The sequence below is a fragment of the Euprymna scolopes genome, chromosome 40, assembly GCF_053919585.1.
Source record: "Euprymna scolopes isolate OS-2025 chromosome 40, ASM5391958v1, whole genome shotgun sequence".
In the NCBI taxonomy this organism is placed as follows: Eukaryota; Metazoa; Mollusca; class Cephalopoda; order Sepiida; family Sepiolidae; genus Euprymna; species Euprymna scolopes.
The window spans coordinates 2,144,268-2,168,170 of NC_136521.1; the positions used below are offsets into that span (position 1 = coordinate 2,144,268).

General features: G+C 30.6%; 1 protein-coding gene across 1 annotated transcript in view; it reads right to left on the reverse strand.

Annotated features, from left to right (window-relative positions):
* Positions 1-9,668, reverse strand: part of LOC145265275 (S-crystallin SL20-1-like) — a 12,186-nt gene extending 2,518 nt beyond the window's left edge. Inside the window, exons 1-5 of the mRNA XM_080121055.1 lie at positions 9,536-9,668; positions 2,595-2,690; positions 2,269-2,384; positions 987-1,040; positions 398-505 (exon numbers count right to left, since the gene is read on the reverse strand). Coding sequence (XP_079977181.1) covers positions 398-505; positions 987-1,040; positions 2,269-2,384; positions 2,595-2,690; positions 9,536-9,668 — 507 coding nt within the window. The remainder of the gene's footprint in view (positions 1-397; positions 506-986; positions 1,041-2,268; positions 2,385-2,594; positions 2,691-9,535) is intronic.
* Between the last annotated feature and the right edge of the window lie 14,235 nt (positions 9,669-23,903).

A 23,903-nucleotide genomic window follows, 5' to 3' on the forward strand; every position in this document is an offset into this window, starting at 1 on the left:
CGTGCATGTAAGAAAATTATTTATATAAATATAAATTCCTAAACTAAATTGAGAGTGAATAAATTTTTAATTATAAGCCAAACTTGCATCGTTTCTTTTTCTGATATATTAAAACACTGCGTGAATCTCATTATCTATGGTTACATATGAAATGCGAAATTTATTTTTTTCTGTCATTTCAAAGCGGGAGCGTCTCGACGAAGCCAGGTCTTGTAATACTTAAATCTGGAATTCATCCTCCATGCTGACGAACACAAGGTGAAACGAAACATGTACATGACTATGCATATCAAAATGTACTTCTCAAGAAAATAATTATATATATATATATATATATATATATATATATATACTTTGGTAGTTCTTTACTAAAGCATCTACCAATTGTTAAACTTACCTGATCTCCCATGAAGAATTGGTTTCCGCCATTACGCATGGACAGGGTTCTCTCCATGAAAGGCATAACACGGTTGAAGGTGTTCATATATCTCCAGTTCATGTAGTTCTGGTAAAATTAGAGAGTATGAATGATAGTATTAATATTTCATTGGCACAGTAATTGGAACACTGTCAGAATATCATTGTTTGTGTTTATACATAAAATACGAACCGTATATCTTTAGCAATTCAAAGCTTGATTGTCACAGCGGTCTTAGAGTTAGAAACCAGGATTAATGAAACTTGTTTTTTTTCACACTGAATAGCATATCCGGAAACATATGTATGTCTATTCGCATTAATATATTCATTCATTGGCAATTACTTTCTTTGAGAAACAGGAAGCAGGGAGAAGAAAAAGATCCTTGCGCCATCGACGGGTAGATATCTAAGTAAAGATATGCAGTGTTCTATTGATATATTTTGACTTCTTTTCGCATCTTTTTTTTTTTATAGTTAGTTGCTTCACTTGTTTCATTTTACATAATAACGAAAGTCTACTATTCATCAAGTCCGTAGGATAAGTCTACCAATAAAACATTACTTACGTCATAGTTGCTGCAGTTGCCTTCTCCACCGAAACCATAGTCGTTCATGTTGTACTAAAGAAGAAAGAGAGAAGAAATCACGATTTGTGCTTTAAATGGCGGAATCTTAAATTATATCAATGTAAGTAAAGGGAGATAAGTCAGTTTGTCATACATAACTTGTCGTCAACCTTTTTTTTTTATATAAAACATAGGATAGTAATAATAAGTTGATAAATTCTATTTTTACTTGTAATTATTTTTATTTGACTATTCTTCGTAATTTTGGGGAGTTATACTAATTTTGACATAACATGTAAGTACGTTATAATGTTTTCATCTGAAATGTGTTAGTTTCAAACATTACTAATCTATACAAGTACCGAGATTCACACTAAAAACTATTTATAAAAACATAGTAAGTTTTTATGTCTGCAATTGTTATATCATTATCTAAGAAATTAATTTTTTCCTTCTTTGTGACATGAACATATTTTTATTTTATGACTATATTAAATTTCTATGGCTTTTAATGCCTAAACTAGCAAATTTTAGCGATGCTACGAAAATAGTTTGCTCACTTTTTTCCTGTGATGAGAAGGATAGCATGTATAAGGATTTTTTGAAAATTGTCTATGGAGTATTGTGTCGAACAATAATTTTTATTTACAGTTTTCATTTAGTTTCTTTCCATTATATATAAATATATATATATGTATATTCACACACATATATATATATATATATACTACTACTAATAAAAATAATAATAATAATAATTCACGTGAACTCTTTCGAACATTTTTGCTAGGAATGAATGCTGTCCAAATTACAAATTTCCAGTTTTTTCAACCTTTTTTTCTTTTTGATTGTGATACTTATTTTTGTGAAAAAGGCCAGACGACCGCTTCGAAATATAAAAAATAAACTATTAAATACAAAAAAGAACATTATTTTTATGTTTCAAAAACTCTCAGAACCTTGAAATTAATATATACATATATACATATATATAAAAATATAGATATGTATATATATATATATATATATATATATATATATATATATATATATATATAAAAGAGAGAGAAAAAGAAAAAGAAAGATGTTAATATACAGATAGGCAGATAAGATAGATAGATAGATAGATAGATAGGTATATAGATTTACTGTGTGATTCTGGATATCTGAATATTAGTTGAAGATTAATATACTATATATATATATATATATATATATATATATATAAAGATTAGGTAAATGTTAGTATTGTTATGTCAATAAAAATATTTATAAAACCCACCCTAAAACGTCCGTTCCTCCAGTGGAAGTACCTCATGTAATCGTGCATGATTTCATAGAAGCAATCGCTGATGTAGTCACACCTGAACATGTCCATGGGGCTCTTGGGGTAGAAATCTGTTTATATTAAATTTGAATATTTACCATCAACGATGCAACATTTTAATATTTTATATCCACAAAAATACTTTAAAAATTTACTCATTAAAAAATGATATGGAAATATTTTATTTCCGTGAAATTGTTAAAATGTGAGTTGTATAAATTGTGTTATTACTTTCAAAATGTCCAGTTGCATTTATAATTAAAATTATATGAACGACTTACTGTATTCGCGGGCCAAGTGCCTGCAAATGGCCATAGTCTCAGGCATCATGTCGCCATTGTCCATCTGCATACAGGGAAGGTAGTTGCAGGGGAAATCTGAAATATAAGTAAATTAATAAAAATGATTAATTCAACAGTTTAAAGACCAGACAAGTGCGAATTGATTTGTATAAATATTTCTATTTATTAAAATAAAAGTGAAATTGTTTTTTCTTCAAATCTTCGAACAACAAAACATTCTTCTTCGTGAAATACAGACAGTGTCTTATTCTTCATCTTCTTTTTCTTCTTCACCTCCTCCTTCGTCTACTTTTTCTTCTTCTTCTTCTTCTTCTTCTTCTTCTTCTCACGTGCCATGGTAGAGATATCACCCTGAACGTGATCAGGAGTTCGAAGTTGAGGTTGAATGATGTCTTAATATTCGCTCACAGTGTTAAACATTTGGTCGAACGCATGGTCAACAATAACAGGAAATACCGTTTGAAAAGCCATCGATATTAAGAATTAAAAATTTAACGGTTGAAAAATCAGACAAATGCAAAACTGATTTTAATAAACATTTCTATTTATTAAAATAAAACTGAATTTTGTTTTTTTTTAATTAATAATGTTGGTTCGATGTATTTTCAAGAAATAAGTCGTCATATTTTGACTCCAGGATTAGTGCAAGACGGTTCGTAGCAGTATGTGTTTTTGTTAATTGAACTGGTTAAACCTAATTATGGAATGATATAAAAAAAAAAAACGTCGAGAGCAATATATTTTTTAATTGTTAAATGTAGAAAAATATTGTTTTCAATTTTATTGTACAGGCTACGACGTTGAAAAAGGGAAATGTACAAGGTGCCTTCAATAAGTTTCCAGATTTTATACAGCCATTTACAATTGTGGTGGCCTCTTGAAAATTCAGTATGTTATGCAATACATCTGATGAGATCGCAAATTCTTTTATGATACAGTTCAGAAAATGTAAACTGGACGTGAGGACACTTTAGAAGAACGATATGCAATAAAATTTTGTTTTAAACATGGAAAAAATGCCACAGAAACCTATGAACTGTTTCAAACTGCTTTGGGAACATCATAAATGAACCGAGCATCAGTTATTGATTGGCATAAGACATTCAAAGAAAACAGGAAGCCTGTGAGGGATTACGAGAGGTGTGAGAGCAGTAAAGGAATCAGAAAACCAGAGTTGATCTTTCATATGAAGAATTACATGGATGATGACCGTCGTTTGTCTATAGAGAGTATAAGTGCGCAGTGTGATGTCAGCGTGGAAACTGTACACACAATCTTTCGCGAAAAAACTGTAGGCACGGACAATTTGCGCGAGGTTTGTCCACAAAGTGCTCAAAGAAAATCAGAAATAAAGACGTTTTGATGACTAACATGAGCATAAGACAGTGTCTAACTCTACCTATCGTCCAGCTATTGCTCCCTGTGTCTATTCCTTATTCCCTACGCCCAAGAAAAACCTTAGAATCATTATGGGAGAAGTTTGGAGTTGAAAAAGATTGTGACGTGGGTCATTGACACACTAACACAAGAGGACTTCAATGGGGCCTTCCAGAAATCGTTGCAACGGTACAACAAATGAAAAGCAGTCGGATGAGATTACTTCAAAAGAGAATAAAGTTTCATGTGTGTAATATTAATCAAAGTGTTCATACGAAAAAGTCTGGAAACTTAGTGAAGGCACCTTTAATATGTAAAATAACAGTACAAATATGTTTTACGTTTCTGACTTTTTCAAATAAGGATTGATTATTCTTTTCATTGGGCCTAAAATTCTTATCCTGAGTATTATTTTCACAACGTTTCGGTCCATGTAACCTCCGACCTTTTTCATGTGTGTCTTGACGATGTCGAAAACCTGTCTGTCGACTTAGTAAGTTTTCTGTCGAACTTGGAAAATCTACACGGAATATCAAACAAAATGCTTCATATAATCCCCAAGCTCTTGTTCCATACGCCATGAGTGTGCTATATTGTTGGTTCCGGGACAAGACGGAGAGTAAGCTAGTCGATTATTATTATTATTGTTGTTATTATTATTATTATTATTATTATTATTATTATTATTATTATTATTATCATTGTGTTTCGTACGTTTAAATGGAGTATCAGCTTAAATAGATGTTTTAGAATGAAGTGTTTATTTACAATAACGTTGGAATGTTAAGAAATTTAAGACTTTCAACATAATATGATAGATTATGTAAAACAATCAGGTGATAGTAATGCTTTGTGTATTAATGACGTCATTACGTTATTTATGCACGTCATACGGCATTACGTCATTAATACACGTAATAACAAACGCCATAAAGGAGATAAGTTTTGAGACACCTACAGTTGAAGAGTTGGAAAATTGGACAAGTGAGCATAGAAGATATCGTGTCCGCGTTTGGAAGCTGGGAGGAATGCGACCATAGTGTAATGTAAGAATCAAAAGAAGTCGTCGCAAACTTTGAAACGCAAATATTTATATCTAATGCATACCTATTGTTTTTGGTTTTTTATTCGGCTAAAGGTGAACTTGGATAATGAGAAGAAATGGCGACACAACAGGGGAAAGTATTTTTTGCCTGTGCGCTGCACATATTGGTGTAATGAGCGGTTGTATTGTAGTTTATCCCTCGCACAGACATTAACGAAAGTATTGTAATGATGAGACCAGTGAATACGTTTAATTATAAGTTACGAAGCATTAAAATAAAAATAGGGTTTTATATACACGTAAAATGCAATTTTAAATGAATTTGCGTTCAGTATTACTAATACTTAATACATAATAATACTACATTCGTCTGCTATATCTATCTCTGATTCTGCTAATATGTATAAGGTTTTAAAACGATATCCTCAGAGTTTCTGAATTAATATACCTAAGACTAACATTTCATTTGTATACTTAAATACCAACAGATTTAAATAAACTACATGTTTTACATAATAGGAATCCTACATAAGTAACGCTTACTCCGCTAGTGTCAATTTTAACAAGGGAGACATTTAGTGTATGTCGGGATAACCTTAATTTGCAGGTATGATTTTTACTAGAGACTGGCGACGTAAAGTTGTGATAGAGTGCAGATGTAAAACGCCGTAGACAATATAGACAATAAAAATGGCATCATGTTTTCGAGTGGAGACAAAACTAAGGTTTCTATATGGGTTTTTCACTGGAATCTGTCTAAATAAGCCACGGCCAATAATGTAAAAAAAAGTTTTGATCCATAAAAAATTCACTTCGAGTCTGTTTCTGTCTACGATACATATTTTGTTAAGTTTAAAATGTATATAATTAGTAATATGTTATCAGTCTTGCGCCCCAGTGTCATTTTTCTTTCAAATAAAACCTTGAAAAAAAACTTAACGAGCGTTTACCATGTGTTCATTTCTGCATGGAACAAAAAAAAAAACAGCAACGACGAAAGTCAGAGCGTAATAGAGAAGAAAAAGAAAATAAGTTGCATAACAGTTTATATTTGTAACGGATATGTAAGCATTTCAGTTTATATATCAACTGGAACAAATACATTGAGGAAATTGCGAAGACTACTTCAAGGAATGTGAGCTAAACCGTCGGACAACAAAACTGCTAAGACATGAGAGTACACTGTATCTTTACAAAGCTAGCATTCACTTATGCATGGATTATTGTTGTCACATCTGGGCCGGTGCATCTACAACCAGTCTCTCCATCTTGAATAGGTTCCAAAAATAGTTTTCAATCTAATAGATACTCCTTTGTGAACAAGGCTCCAACCTCTGTCCCATCGCCGCCAGGTTGTATCTCTGTGCTGCTTTACAAGTATTTACATTTTGATGTACTCTTATGAACTCATTACACTCGTGCCCTCCCGACGTACATACACCCGACAAACCCGCTTGGGATCAAAATCATACCCTTTTATTATTGAGGTCCATAAATGCCAGAAAGCTTTCCACTCTTGCTGCATCTTCCCTCGAATAGTTAGACTTTGAAATTCCCTTCCTTCTACCTGTTTCCTTAACTGTAATGATATGCAGAGCAGAAGTTAAAATGTAAACACACATCTTGTTAATCTTGTTTAGACATGGTTCCAATTAGCCCCTTACGTCCAAGTGGCGATCTGGTTTTCTTGCTACATGAATGTCAGTATATATATATATATATATATATATATATATATATATATATATATATATATATCATATAGAAGTAGAAAAAGATTTAATGAACGAAACACAAAAGTTCACAAAAAGAATATTTTAGTAATTAAAACATTAGGTCTCTGTGTGTCACTCTACTTTAATGTTGGATTTTATTACTGTGAATAGAATGTTATAAAGAAAATCTAAGAAAAAAGAAAATATTTATACCTACTATGAGATAAAAGTCACTTAGTTCTTTCCTCATATGTAGCGAAACGGTTGAGCCTATCTTTTGCCAATTTATATTTCTGGCAGTGTTCTTAGATATGTTATTTTTACAGAAACTCATCCGATAATTATCGAAAATCTTTAAAAAAAAAAATGATCTTAAAAATAGTTTTTCTTTCTTATATATTAAAAGGGATAATTTTTACAGGGGAATTTTTTTACATCACACCGGCCAAGAGAGATAATAAAATTTCAGCAAATCATTTGGTCTAAAAAAAAACTAAAACAGAATCATTGTCATCTTGAGATATAGCTTAGTAGAAAAATCATTAAACTACCGATCGAATGATTCCCGCTATTTTAGCCCTGGTGTACCTCACCATATTATTTTTAATTTAATTTCCTTATTAATGCGTATAATTTACTGAAAATCGCCGCAAATCAGTACTTCGTTTTCATAGTTTAAAACAAAACCTTAATCAGAATTGGCTTTTCCAGGGTATTCCTTGTAAATCTTTAATATAAGCTGACATGATATTCTAAACAAACATTGACGGAATTAATATCATTTATCATTAATATTTTTATCATTTTTTAATTTTTTTTTTTTTGCGAATTAGTCCACCGACAAAGTATTCCTCGTAATCTATAAAAATCAATAGAAGATGGATTCTATAATAATACTAGACTACCCGTGACCCGTTGGGTCAGTATGTTATATAAGCCATGGAATTCCTGTATGAGCGTGACACTTTGGACGTAAAGAAAATAGTTTTTTTTGTGACATAACAGAAACATTTCTATGAAAGTATATTAAAATGAAAAAATAATATAAATAGATTTCTATGAGTCGTTCTGTTTATTATAATTGATTATTTTTGGAAAAAAAATACCGTTACTGAATTATAAGTGGTTGGCCATACTTATAGGTAAATGTGCACTTAACAGATACCATATTACTTATTATAGTTAAATTTAAATTTGGATATATCATGGAGGGGGGTTATATCGGTCATTTCTGCAGTACGTTTAAGTTATTTTAAACCCCACTCTTCCCATGTTAAATAATAATTTCGAAATAATAACGTTAATATTTCAGCGTCCCAATTGTTCTTTTTTTTTTCGCGTTTAAATTATCCAAATAAACAATTGTTAATACTGTCTGCTTTTTTTTACATCGTTCATTTCTGTATTACGTTTAAGTTATTTTAAACCCCACTCTTCCCATGTTAAATAATAATTTCGAAATAATAACGTTAATATTTTAGTGCGCAGGTCATGCGCGCATGCGCAACCGGATGTCGTAAACCGGAAAGTGGGTAACATACATTGTTACAAGGTAATTTGAGTTATATATATATATATATATATATATATATATATATATATATACGGAATCTGCATAAATTAAATATCATGTTTGAGCGTATTGTACGACGGTGCAATACTTGGCTGTCATCTATTATAGGAACAAAATAAATATAAATTTTAAAAGAATCTTTGTTTTTATATAACATTGGGAATAAGTGAAAATCGCATTCAAACTAAACAAAAAAGATATACATAGGTATTATGAAAAAATAAGTATCCCACTAACAATTTATAAACAGTGTCAAGTACCATTTTAATTATTACATGGTTCAGTTACATACATTTTTACGAAGGAGTCATCACTTATCAAGACGCGAAGGCCACCCGAGGATAAGTTTAATGCATGTGTAGTAATTGTTAATAGTGTATATTGGGTAGAATTTGAATTATTTAAAGGAGCAGCTCAACAAGAACTTGTTTACATTGAACTTGAAGACTACCATATTGTAATCCGTCGGGACGCAGGCCATTAGAATAGTGTTCCCGAGGCAATTATTTTTAGAAAAGAAGGTTATTTCATGGAATCTGTGTTTAGATTTAGGCACACATAGAGAGTGTGGAAAATTATCGACAGTAGTTTTTTGCTAATCGGATATAAATAGCCTAGCTAGGGGCACCCGATTAAACCCAGTCGCAAAATTCGCTTAAATAGGATATTTTTATTTATCCAGATTTCGTATATATTATTATAGAGTCGTCATTTCAAAAGTAAGAAAAAAAATTGTGATGCCATCAGCTAGAATCGAAACCGAAAATAAAATTGTAGAATTCAATGCTGATGACGTTACCACTGTACCAACTAGAAATACATTTCCACTGATTAAAAATTAAAAATGAACTAAGATAAATGTGCAAAATATATAACGATTTTACAATTGTGACCCATTTTTTGCCCCCTTAAAAACTATTTAAACATCTAAAGACCCATAAAAGAATGGTCTTTAAAAATTCAATCATTTGAGGATCCCTAGAACCGCTCTGCGACTTTTAGTTTCAGAGGAGATAGAATTTGAAAACATAGAGACAGACAGACAGACAGACAGACATAGAGCCTTTTATATATTAATTAGATTGTAAGAAAGTCCTATATCGTGTTGGTCGATAATTTACTAAGATTTGTGTTCAAGAATTTTTCACTTAAATTAGATTTCCACCCTGTATTTTAGACTTAAAACGATGTATTCAACAAGTTTCCTTACCATTCCTGCAACGATCCCAGTCGGAGAATTCGTATCTCTTGTCCAGGTATTTGACGCCAGCCATGGCCATCATCATACGAAGGATCTCGGCACGTCCGCGGCCATTGAAGTAATGGAGGGTGTAGTTAGGCATGGTGGAATAGTTTTCGGCTTGTGGAATACCAAAAAGGAGAACGAGCTGTTGTGGTTTGAGTGACTGTAAGTCTTCTCTGACGACCGAGAGAAAAAACACCGTATATTTATACTGTCAGGTAAATCAAGTTGTTTTCGATAATTAACAGGTAGAGAACGCTTACCTGTCCAAGGACGACTATTCTGTCTTTTCTGCTTGTTTGACTTAATTACCTTTGCACTTTCCCAACTGTAAGAATGCAAAGAAATGAAAGAATGGTGGACATGACGTAAGAATTGTAAACATTTAAAAGCAATTTTCTTTTTATTTCGTTTCACTCTTTGTTCCAATTCCAAGACAATTCTTTTATTTGGCAGTCGATTTCGTTTGTGATTTCTGATTAAGGAAACCGATGTCATGTAAACTTCTGGTTAAAATTAAAGTGTTGTACTAAGATTAATTACTACTTTACATGTAAAACCAGCTTATTTAATACATGAAGCTATAACCTATTAAAACCACAAAAAACTATTTTCCCAAAGTAAGTAATGTCGGTTTAAATGACTCGAAAAGGGTTGATATGATGTAAAACAAGTATCAGGCAAGTATGTGTTTCAGCCTAAAGTTTCAACATAGAGTTATCATATTTTCTTTGCCTTACTCTCTGGACTCCAATCTGTACCCTAATCATCCACGTCTCTGACAGTATAGATGCAGCACTTTTCCATATACTAAATCCCAAGTACATGTATTTGGTGACTTTTATATCAACCTCAGTAATTAAATTAGTTTTGCTAGTAAAACAAACGCATCCTTTACAAAAAACTGTCACACACTTCACCCAAATCATCAGGATCAGCAAGCGTCTTTTAGTTTTTCTCTAGCCACAGTTTCCGGGAACTGTGCAAAACATACTCATATTAAACTAAAGAATGCTAATCATGTTGTAATATTGGTAGACATCATTCTAATCTTATTAAATTAAAGAATGCTAATCATGCTGTAATATTGGTAGACACCATTCTAATCTTATTAAATTAAAGAACGCTAACCATGCTGTAATATTGGTAGACATCATTCTTAACGTATTAAATTAAAGAATGCTAATCATGCTGTAATATTGGTAGACATCATTCTAATCTTATTAAATTACAGAATGCTAATCATGCTGTAATATTAGTAGACATCATTCAAAACTTATTAAATTAAAGAATGCTAATCATGTTGTAATATTGGTAGACACCATTCTAATCTTATTAAATTACAGAATGCTAATCATGTTGTAATATTAGTAGACATCATTCTAAACTTATTAAATTAAAGAATGCTAATCATGTTGTAATATTGGTAGACACCATTCTAATCTTATTAAATTAAAGAACGCTAACCATGCTGTAATATTGGTAGACATCATTCTTAACGTATTAAATTAAAGAATGCTAATCATGCTGTAATATTGGTAGACATCATTCTAAACTTATTAAATTAAAGAATGCTAATCATGCTGTAATATTAGTAGACATCATTCTAATCTTATTAAATTAAAGAATGCTAATCATGCTGTAATATTAGTAGACATCATTCTAAACTTATTAAATTAAAGAATGCTAATCATGTTGTAATATTGGTAGACATCATTCTAAACTTATTAAATTAAAGAATGCTAATCATGCTGTAATATTAGTAGACATCATTCTAATCTTATTAAATTAAAGAATGCTAATCATGTTGTAATATTGGTAGACATCATTCTAAACTTATTAAATTAAAGAATGCTAATCATGCTGTAATATTAGTAGACATCATTCTAATCTTATTAAATTAAAGAATGCTAATCATGCTGTAATATTAGTAGTCATCATTCTAAACTTATTAAATTAAAGAATGCTAATCATGCTGTAATATTGGTAGACATCATTCTAAACTTATTAAATTAAAGAATGCTAATCATGTTGTAATATTGGTAGACATCATTCTAAACTTATTAAATTAAAGAATGCTAATCATGCTGTAATATTGGTAGACATCATTCTAATCTTATTAAATTAAAGAATGCTAATCATGCTGTAATATTGGTAGACATCATTCTAAACTTATTAAATTAAAGAATGCTAATCATGTTGTAATATTAGTAGACATCATTCTAAACTTATTAAATTAAAGAATGCTAATCATGTTGTAATATTAGTAGACATCATTCTAAACTTATTAAATTAAAGAATGCTAATCATGTTGTAATATTAGTAGACATCATTCTAAACTTATTAAATTAAAGAATGCTAATCATGTTGTAATATTAGTAGACATCATTCTAAACTAATTAAATTAAAGAATGCTAATCATGTTGTAATATTGGTAGACATCATTCTAAACTTATTAAATTAAAGAATGCTAATCATGCTGTAATATTAGTAGACATCATTCTAATCTTATTAAATTAAAGAATGCTAATCATGTTGTAATATTGGTAGACATCATTCTAAACTTATTAAATTAAAGAATGCTAATCATGCTGTAATATTAGTAGACATCATTCTAATCTTATTAAATTAAAGAATGCTAATCATGCTGTAATATTAGTAGACATCATTCTAAACTTATTAAATTAAAGAATGCTAATCATGTTGTAATATTAGTAGACATCATTCTAAACTTATTAAATTACAGAATGCTAATCATGTTGTAATATTGGTAGACATCATTCTAATCTTATTAAATTAAAGAATGCTAATCATGCTGTAATATTGGTAGACATCATTCTAATCTTATTAAATTAAAGAATGCTAATCATGTTGTAATATTAGTAGACATCATTCTAAACTTATTAAATTAAAGAATGCTAATCATGTTGTAATATTAGTAGACATCATTCTAAACTTATTAAATTACAGAATGCTAATCATGCTGTAATATTGGAAGACATCATTCTAAACTTATTAAATTAAAGAATGCTAATCATGCTGTAATATTAGTAGACATCATTCTAATCTTATTAAATTACAGAATGCTAATCATGTTGTAATATTAGTAGACATCATTCTAAACTTATTAAATTAAAGAATGCTAATCATGTTGTAATATTGGTAGACATAATTCTAAACTTATTAAATTAAAGAATGCTAATCATGCTGTAATATTGGTAGACATCATTCTAAACTTATTAAATTAAAGAATGCTAATCATGCTGTAATATTGGTAGACATCATTCTAAACTTATTAAATTAAAGAATGCTAATCATGCTGTTATATTACTAGACATCATTCTAATCTTATTAAATTAAAGAATGCTAATCATGCTGTAATATTAGTAGACATCATTCTAATCTTATTAAATTAAAGAATGCTAATCATGCTGTAATATTGGTAGACATCATTCTAAACTTATTAAATTAAAGAATGCTAATCATGCTGTAATATTGGTAGACATCATTCTAAACTTATTAAATTAAAGAATGTTAATCATGTTGTAATATTGGTAAACATCATTCTAAACCTATTAAATAAAAGAATGCTAATCATGTTGTAATATTGGTAGACATCATTCTAAACTTATTAAATTAAAGAATGCTAATCATGCTGTAATATTGGTAGACATCATTCTAAACTTATTAAATTAAAGAATGCTAATCATGCTGTAATATTAGTAGACATCATTCTAATCTTATTAAATTAAAGAATGCTAATAATGCTGTAATATTGGTAGACATCATTCTAAACCTATTAAATAAAAGAATGCTAATCATGTTGTAATATTGGTAGACATCATTCTAAACATATTAAAATAAAGAATGCTAATCATGCTGTAATATTGGTAGACATTCTAATCTTATTAAATTAAAGAATGCTAATAATGCTGTCATATTGGTAGACATCATTCTAAACCTATTAAATTAAAGAATGCAAATCATGTTGTAATATTGGTAGACATCATTCTAATCTTATTAAATTAAAGAATGCTAATCATGCTGTAATATTGGTAGACATCATTCCAATCTTATTAAATTAAAGAATGCAAATCATGTTGTAATATTGGTAGACATCATTCTAAACTTATTAAATTAAAGAATGCTAATCATGCTGTAATATTGGTAGACATCATTCTAAACCTATTAAATTAAAGAATGCTAATCATGTTGTAATATTGGTAGACATCATTCTAATCTTATTAAATTAAAGAATGCTAATCATGCTGTAATATTGGTAGACATCATTCTAAACTTATTAAATTAAAGAATGCTAATCATGCTGTAATATTGGTAGACATCATACTAAACTTATTAAATTAAAGAATGCTAATCATGCTGTAATATTAGTAGACATCATTCTAAACTTATTAAATTACAGAATGCTAATCATGCTGTAATATTAGTAGACATCATTCTAATCTTATTAAATTAAAGAATGCTAATAATGCTGTAATATTGGTAGACATCATTCTAAACCTATTGAATAAAAGAATGCTAATCATGTTGTAATATTGGTAGACATCATACTAAACTTATTAAATTAAAGAATGCTAATCATGCTGTAATATTGGTAGACATCATTCTAAACCTATTAAATTAAAGAATGCTAATCATGTTGTAATATTGGTAGACATTCTAATCTTATTAAATTAAAGAATGCTAATCATGCTGTAATATTGGTAGACATCATTCTAAACCTATTAAATTAAAGAATGCTAATCATGTTGTAATATTGGTAGACATCATTCTAAACTTATTAAATTAAAGAATGCTAATCATGCTGTAATATTGGTAGACATCATTCTAAACCTATTAAATTAAAGAATGCTAATCATGTTGTAATATTGGTAGACATCATTCTAAACTTATTAAATTAAAGAATGCTAATCATGCTGTAATATTGATAGACATCATTCCAATCTTATTAAATTAAAGAATGCTAATCATGATGTAATATTGGTAGACATCATTCTTAACTTATTAAATAAAAGAATGCTAATCATGTTGTAATATTAGTAGACATCATTCTAATCTTATTAAATTAAAGAATGCTAATCATGTTGTAATATTAGTAGACATCATTCTAATCTTATTAAATTAAAGAATGCTAATCATGCTGTAATATTGGTAGACATCATTCTAAACTTATTAAATTAAAGAATGCTAATAATGTTGTAATATTGGTAGACATCATTCTAAACTTATTAAATTAAAGAATGCTTATCATGCTGTAATATTGGTAGACATCATTCTAAACTAATTAAATTAAAGAATGCTAATCATGTTGTAATATTGGTAGACATCATTCTAATCTTATTAAATTAAAGAATGCTAATCATGCTGTAATATTGATAGACATCATTCTATATTTAAATTAATTTCCTTAATCCATTGATTTTCGAGTGTAGGCTTATCTCCTCAGAGTAAAAGAGATTACTAAAATATTAATATTGACTTAATATGATATTTTTATTTAGCATGTGCATAGGAAATATATTTTAAAGATTTAATCAATTTTAATGGGCATAGAAAAAGACCAAAAGGACTGAAACTAAAAAGAATGCAAGATTTTTTAATTGGATGGCGTTATAAAGTTCAAGATTGGTTGAAAATTTGTACATTGAAGGGAAAATTTAATAATATTCGATGAATAACCCAAAGTAACATACCGTAATTCCTTGCAAATGGAGAATTAAGAATTACTCCACATATTTCTTTGTTAGTTAATATCCGTAGAAATATGTTATCTTTCATAAAGTAAATTCCAACTGGTCAAAATGAATGTTCCAATTAGTTAAAAAATAATCGGAGTTTTAATAGCGGTTCAATTGTTACTTTTGGATTCGGTGTAATATAATTAAAGACATTAAAATTAAACGATAAGTTTTTGGACGCAATTTTCGAGTCACTAATTAAATTAAAATAAAATAAAAATTAAATTAAAAATCAAAATATCATATTTGTATATTCTAAGTGACAGTGCGTAAGAAGTTAACAAGGGTAAAGGAAGTTTATATGCGGGTGGAACAGTAGAAGGCGTAAGTGGAAAGGGTAGGGATTGTTTATAAAGATTGAGGTAAGCTTTAGAATTTTAAATTAAGGTTAAAATTAATCATTCAAGTTATCTACCAGATTAAATACAATAAACATGTTTCTTATTTAATAGAGAAACAATGTAGAGAATATAAAACTATAATATATAAGGTGGTTTGCTGTAGTAAAATTATAATCAATAGAATCTCAAAACATTTATATAACTTACTTTTATATATAAAGGTGCATATGCTTTGTTTTAATCCTCGGAATGTCGGCTATACGAATTGTATCTAAGACGATGTGAATGCCGTTATTTAGATGTATGTATACTTAGCGTTAGTGATTGTTTTTTTTTTGTTTTTTTACAAAGGCATCACCACATTACCAAGGCCCAGAGGCCACTCAAGGATAAGGGTTAAAGAGTGTACAGTAGAAATTGGACAATATAGTAATCATTAGTAATGAAAATTTGGTAAATTTGATAACTTATATGGAACGGCTCATCAAGAACTTATTTACGTTAGACTTGAACACAACCATATTGTAGTCAGCCGGAAAGCAGGAAAACGGAAGACAATTCCACAGGCGTGCAGTTCTAAGAAAGAAGCTTTGTTCATGGAATCTACGTTTAGGTTTAGGCACAGATAAAGAGTGGGGGGGGATTATTGATAGTGTTTACAGCTAGACGAGTGTTTCTTGTGAAAGTTTGGCGAGGGGGGACCATAGATTTAAGCTCAGTCGAACACTTTCCATGAAAATAACGATACATCAGAGATAAACTCGCAACATCTCTTCTGTGAGATAGAGGTTGCAAGGACGAGAAAAGGACATCTCCTACGAGGCTACGAAGTCTATTTTGAACTCTATCAAGGCAGGCCAACTCCTTTCTAGCAGCTCCTGCCCAGATGTGGCAACAGTATTCCATCCTTGGACGTACCTGGCTCTTATATAGATAGAGAATAGCATCAGCAGTGAGATATTTAGTGAGATTGTCCTACTAATATGAGATTAAGAATATAAAGCATATAATATATATTTATATGTGTATATATATACATCTGTATATGTATACAGTTACGCACACACACATGTATATATATATATGAACAAATTAGTAATAAAACATGTAAAAAGACATCTTGAAAAAGAGTTAAAAACATATTTAATTTTAAAAAGGAAGCACAAGATAAGTTGATAGTCCTTAATCCGCGGAGTTTCGAAGAAATACTCTCCTTCTCATCAGAGGGCAGGAATTAGTAAAATGCGGGATCGGATTTTGCATGTAAAAGTATTTTGCTAATTCCTGCCCTCTGATGAGAAGGCGTGTATTTTTTCGAAACTCCGCGGATTAAGGACTATCCAGTTATCTTGTGCTTCCTTTTTAAAATTAAATATGTTTTTAACTCTTTTTCAAGATGTCTTTTAACATGTTTTATTAATCATTTGTTCATATTATAAGCTCTATTTCCTTTTCGGTTTTATTGAGCTTTTACATCTGGTTGAGATTACTTTACTTGTAAATATTAACTCTTTAATATTTATAACATATTTTAAGTTTACCATTTTGATTACCTTGGTAAACTTATTGTAATTTATATATATATATACATATATATATATATATATATATATATATATATGTACACACACATGTATATATATATATGAACAAATTAGTAATAAAACATGTTAAAAGACATCTTGAAAAAGAGTTAAAAACATATTTAATTTTAAAAAGGAAGCACAAGATAAGTGGATAGTCCTTAATCCGCGGAGTTTCGAAGAAATACTCTCCTTCTCATCAGAGGGCAGGAATTAGCAAAATGCGGGATCGGATTTTGCATGTAAAAGTATTTGGCTAATTCCTGCCCTCTGATGAGAAGGAGAGTATTTCTTCGAAACTCCGCGGATTAAGGACTATCCAGTTATCTTGTGCTTCCTTTTCAAAATTAAATATGTTTTTAACTCTTTTTCAAGATGTCTTTTAACATGTTTTATTAATCATTTGTTCATATTATAAGCTCTATTTCCTTTTCGGTTGTATTGAGCTTTTACATCTGGTTGAGATTACTTTACTTATAAATATTAACTCTTTAATATTTATAATATATTTTAAGTTTACCATTTTGATTACCTTGGTAAACTTATTGTAATTTATATATATATATATATATATATATATATATATATATATATATATATATATGTATATATATATATATATATAGGGTGGTCGCTAGAAAAGCGATAAATTTGTAAAACAACGACTTAATTTTATAAGAATACTTTTTGCAAAGTTTTTCAAAGACAAATGTTATATTCATAGATACTCAAAATGCCGTTCGTACACTTCACCACGGCCTCTTTACCTAGAAATCCAAGCTCGAAAAGCGGTTCGAAGGGTAACTTTTGGGATATCATTCCAAGCTCTTGCGAAGCACGTTTTCAAGTCATCAATATAGTATATGTCACGTCGACCGTTCTGCGCAGTAATCCATGACATTTAAGCTCCAAGCACAGTAGTTTATGACAGTTAAGTCTGGACTTTTTGATGGCCAATCTTCCGGTACAATGAAAGCAGGAGCAGATTGCCGAAGAAACTGAATTGAATCGCTTGCTGTGTGAGCCTTGGCAACATCCTGCTTCCATGGCCATGTTTGGTTGTCCATTACATTTCGTATATTGCTAAACATCTGTAGACAGATTTCCTCAAAATAAACTTGAAATCATCCCAAACAAAATATTAAAATGTTTCTTTACATCGCATTTTCACTTTCTCATATCAGTACAGCTTGGGAAGTAGTAGCCACGAAGGAGATTCCAAAGTCTAGCTTACCTTTCTACAAATATACCAACTGATGGAAAAGATTTTGATTTATATGAAGGACATTGAAAGAATTAGTTTTAGGCATCAAATAGCATGCATAAATATCCATACATGAAACATATTTTGTGGTATTTCCAAACTATGGGTGTTCTCAAAGAGTATCAATTTTAGCCATACACAAATAGTATAGTATAAATATTTGATAACATTTTAATTAATAAATTACTGTAGAACTAATGGGTAAGTCTAAAATTATTAAGCCATAATATAAAAATAATAAATATCTAGGATAAGGACAATCTTAGAGTGTTCGGGGCATTAATTAACAAAATTATTATTACTAATATAAGTAAGAGTTTTTAGTATAATTTTGGATAGAACAGCTTTAAGGAAATAGTTTTCTCTTTTTGATGCTAATATTTTTAGCCTTATTAAATTCTTGTTAAAATCTAGCCAGTTAATATTAGGATTTAATTAAGAGGTCTTAGCTATATCTTATGCGATTGTAATTATAGAAGATAATAGACTGTCGACAGTTACCGAAGATGAGTTATCATCGAGCAGATAAAGGTATTATTTCCAGTTATATTGAGGAATGTAGTTAAAAGGTAAATTAGTATAGTTATTATTGAATATGAACATTATGATTTAGAATGGTAGAATAAAAGGGGGACCAAATAGTGTTACTGTAGTTGAATATAAGTGCTTAGATAATATTAAATGGTGTTGCAATTGTCTTTATTTTTTAGATGAGTTGTTTTCATTGATTGAGATTGTCGGACTGACTTCCTCATCTTGGTTGTTAAAGGGGAGACGGAAAAATCGGGTATAGCCAACCATGTCTGGATGGAGAGGGGGGATCATCGCCCCCTATGGGATGAAGTAAAAATAATAAACAGAGAGACCCACTGGAAAGTGAGAAAACTTAAAGAAACAGCTCACATGCTCGGACATAACAACCTACTGAGCAAACCAAGCATAGAGCTGAATGCAATTTGGACACCTCTGATAGAGAGAGAAAACCTTGAATAACAACATAGGTTAAACATTAACAAAAAAACAACTAAGAATTGTCCTAGTGACATATGGCCGAGTGGTCCTAGACGTTGTATCAAAGTTTACAGTTACCCAAAGGTGCTGAGTTCAATCCTGAACGAAGGCAGTGAAAAAGTAACATTGAAAAACAGAGAATCAGCAACTATGTCCCAAAGCCTAGCTGGAGTCCGAACACGGTACCCCCGTAATAATAATAAAGGGTTGGGTTCGAGACTCCTAACAAACCGTTCACCTGACGAAGGCCGGAGGGCAAAACGGCCGAAACGTTGTGACAATAACAACCAAGATGAGGAAGTCAGTCCGACAATCTCAATCAATCAACTTAATAATAAATGAGACACTAAGGAAAGAGGATTTTAGATAGAAAAAAATCGAGTAAGCTGATGGAAAGATTTTGAATGTACATAATAGGTTATTTATAAGACAATAAGGTAAGATTGTAGTAGGTTGAGTAAATAGTAAGATTCAATAAGTCTCCGTTTTGCTCTATCTGGGATGGATTTTAAGATTTTTGCACGTCCAAAGCCGAAAGAGTGGCCATGTTCGACATAGTGGGAAAAGAGTGCATTTAAGGGGTTGGTATTTCTTATGTCCCTTTTATGTTCGCTTAGTCTGATTTCCAAATTTCGCTGTGTCTCACCTATGTATGATTTTTTGCAGTCATTACATGGGATGGAGTAAATACCGGCTTTGGATGTGGAGATTTCAGCGGAATGCTTGCTAGTTTTTAAAGTTCGCTTTATAGTTAAGGAAGTGGTTTGTACTGTTTGTATGCCTAGATTATTAAGAGTATTGAAAATTGTGTCGTTGTTGGTGTGGGTAGGTATAAGAAGATGTCTATTTAGTAGTGGTGTATCTGGTGTGTTCTGCTTTTGTTTGTCTATGTTTGAGTATATTTTGATGGCTTTTTTCTTTGTTTTAGAGATAAGGTAAGTTGGGTATTGTAAAAGTTTTAGTGATTCGGTGATATGTGTGATTTCATTTTCGAGATATTGAGGGCTGCAGATTCTAAGGGCACGTAAGTAATATGTAATGAGGATTATTTTTCCAATTGTCTGCATTTAAATTTCTTTTGTGTTAGCAAAGTAAGACTAATTCGTTTTTAATATTTATTGTAAGTTTAAAGGAAAGTGATTATTTTAACAGTTTCGAAAATGCAAAGATAACAACTTAACATTCATTTTTTTTTACATGGGGATCACCACTTATCAAGGCCCGGATGCCACTCAGGGATAAGTGTTATTGCGTGTACAGTAATCAATGAGATAGTATTGTAGTAATCATTAGTATTGGATGTTTGATAGAGTGTCTTACTTAAAGGGTGTGTTTATCAGGAATTTGTTTATGTAAGATTTGAAGACATCCAAGTCGTAGTAAGGTGGGAAACAGGCGAACGGAACAGAGTTCTAAAATTGTGCACTTCTGAGAAAAGAAGCTCTGCTCATGTATCATATATAAATGTAAAAAATATTTAAAAATACCGCGCATATTTCAAAATATGAAATATTATGTGCGGTTTGTTTTTATATATTTTTTACATATCCAAAATTTTGTCACATCTTTTTTTTTTTGGCCATTTATAACTACAATAAATTGCGTTTTCACTTAATGGCATAACTATCAAATTCTAGCATTGCTACAAATATAATTTTCTGATTTCTTTATGTCTTCTTATGAGAAGAATAACAAGAATAGCATTCTTGGAAACTCCGCGGAATAAGGACTTCGTAAATTGTTTTTTGGTGTATTCAATCCAAAATAAATTTGGATTGTAAAGTTCAACTTACAGTTTTAATTTTCTTTCTCTTATAATAAGCTCTACTCTCTATTGCGTATTGAGCTTCTTTAATTCAGTTGGGATTACATTTTCTATGTATAAATACTGTTATTTATATTAGTTTGGAATTTACCATTGGGTATATCAGGTAAACACTACTTCCATTTATTTTCATTTATATAACCATTTTGTTGTTTAATATATATATATATATATATATATATATTTATATATATATATATATATATATATATATATATATATATATATTGGGGAGGTGTCATGTACACAATGTTTCGGTCGATGTAACATCCGACCTTCTTCAAGTGTATATTGTTGAACTTGGGCATGTTTCTTTCGAACTCGTGAATTTGAACGGACCCTTTACTTAATTTATTACTTCACGGGGGAAGCCTGTTCTCATTCCGAATTACTAAGTACTTCTCATCAGCCATTGCTGACAAAACAAGAGCATGTTACTCCCGTGAAGTTTATAAAGGGTTCCGTTCGAAATGTTATCTATATTCACGAGTTCGTCAAGATACTCTCGAAGGTTGTTAAAATGACACTCAAGATGAGAACAGAAGCTCGAAGAATCCAAACAATACGAATAACCATTCTTCATCTCAAAAGTTCAGAAACGTCAAATGTAATTCATGTGATTAATTAATATGAGTACTTCTATAGTTGGCCTCATCTTTTCAGATGACACTCATTCTGGTGTAATTCTAGAGTGATCTGGATTTGATAAGATATAACTTAGCCAAAAATATCATTGAACAAAACATCATCCCATTTCAATAATGTTTCAGTGTTTGGTTATTTTGTTTTTCGGTTATTTAATGGAGGTGTCCAGTAATTTCATTTAACGTTTCTATGTTTCAAATATTTAACATTTCCAAATATTTGATTGAGATTGGTTCAGTTGTTTGTTTTACGGAATATCAACCCCTTTTCGTGTTATTGAATGTCGAATTTGGTCATTTTGCTAAAAGTGATTTTTTTTTATAGTTTCAGTTTTTAATATCTCCAAATTTTTTATTCATAACGTTTGGTTTTGTTTGTTTTTTAAAGTAAAATTGTTGTCTTTTTTTTTCTTTTGGTGGTATATGATTGAGTTTTGCAAAAAAAAAACAATAATGTTTTTATTTTTAATTTTGGAATCTTTTGTGAGGATGCTTCATAATTTCTGCAATCATTTTTTTTTTTTATTGCGGACAGTTATACTAACATTCGTAGTTGTTGTTTTGCCACGTTTCAGCCAACTCATCCTCTGTCCTTTTTAGGTGATTAACCGCAAGGGGACAAGAATCATGAGTAACTTATAAACAGTAAATACTGCCTTCATATTTGTTAACTAACCATGTTTTTTGCCAAATAAAACTCTGATCTGCTTGTGTCAGATTGAAAAGGCTCTCTTGAGATAATAATAATATTCCGTACCTAGTCGGCAATAGAAGATCAGAGAAAAACGCAAAATATGATTTAAATGGCCATAAAAATAAACTTTGATCGCTTTTGGGTCCCATTGTGCAGCGGATAAAGGGGTTGAGTCTCTAAAGTTCTAAGTGAGCATAGTTTAAATACAGCGGTTTCAATCGTACTCAAACAGATCATAGGATTATTTAGCTAAAACGTTGAGAGACAACAACTATGGAAGGCAGTAATTACTAGGGATACAGTAACAAGACTAAACAACCTTATCCCATCGCGGTTATTATTAGTAGGCCAAAGGATAAGTTGGCCGAAACGTGGTGAAACAAGAACCACTAAGATGAGGATAACAGTCGGCAAGAAGAATGGATGCAATAAAATAAGTGATTTACGCCTATTATGTTAAAAATCGGTATCCTCAGCCATCATTCTTCTAGTGACGGTCATTTATCTTTGTCCTCGAGTAGATGTTGACTCTAATAACTGGTGAATCAATGGAAACAAAAGTGACACAATTTTTAATGTCTACTTAATAAATGATTACATGAGGGCTGCGATTTGTATAGTCTGCAGTCAGCACCAACTGGTTTAACCGGCTTCCTCCGAAGCAGGAAGTTTCATGGGAGTATGAAATTCACAAGCGGTCCTCAGTCGCATGTATATCCCCGTTAGGGGAGATGACGACGTTAGGTTTTTGCAACTTTTTGCAGGGAGGTGTCGACGTCTTCCTACATACATCACCTGGATTTCCGAAATTGGTCACCCATTTTAGTAATGACCAGGCTCAACGTTGCTTAATTTATGTGATCTGATGGGAACCGGTATTTGAACGTGATTATGCCGTATATGATTTGTATAGTCTTTACGTTAACTGTTTTAGATTTACTAAGAGTGTCAACGGGTTTAGGCAATTAGTAGATTCACTGACTGGCAAAATTACGCTAACGTCCATCAGATAAGCTGGGCAGGTTTTTAAATGTACCTGCATAGGAATTGGCACTGTTCCTGCGTCCGTAACACGTGGTTGCTTGTGTCGACTCATTGTGTACACATTTAGAAAAGTGACTGGATTTGCACTCTTATCTTTTCTCTGTATTATCTGAAACCATTCCAATGTGTTTACGTCGAGCCTATTAGCCGTAAGTGAGTTTATACTGGTA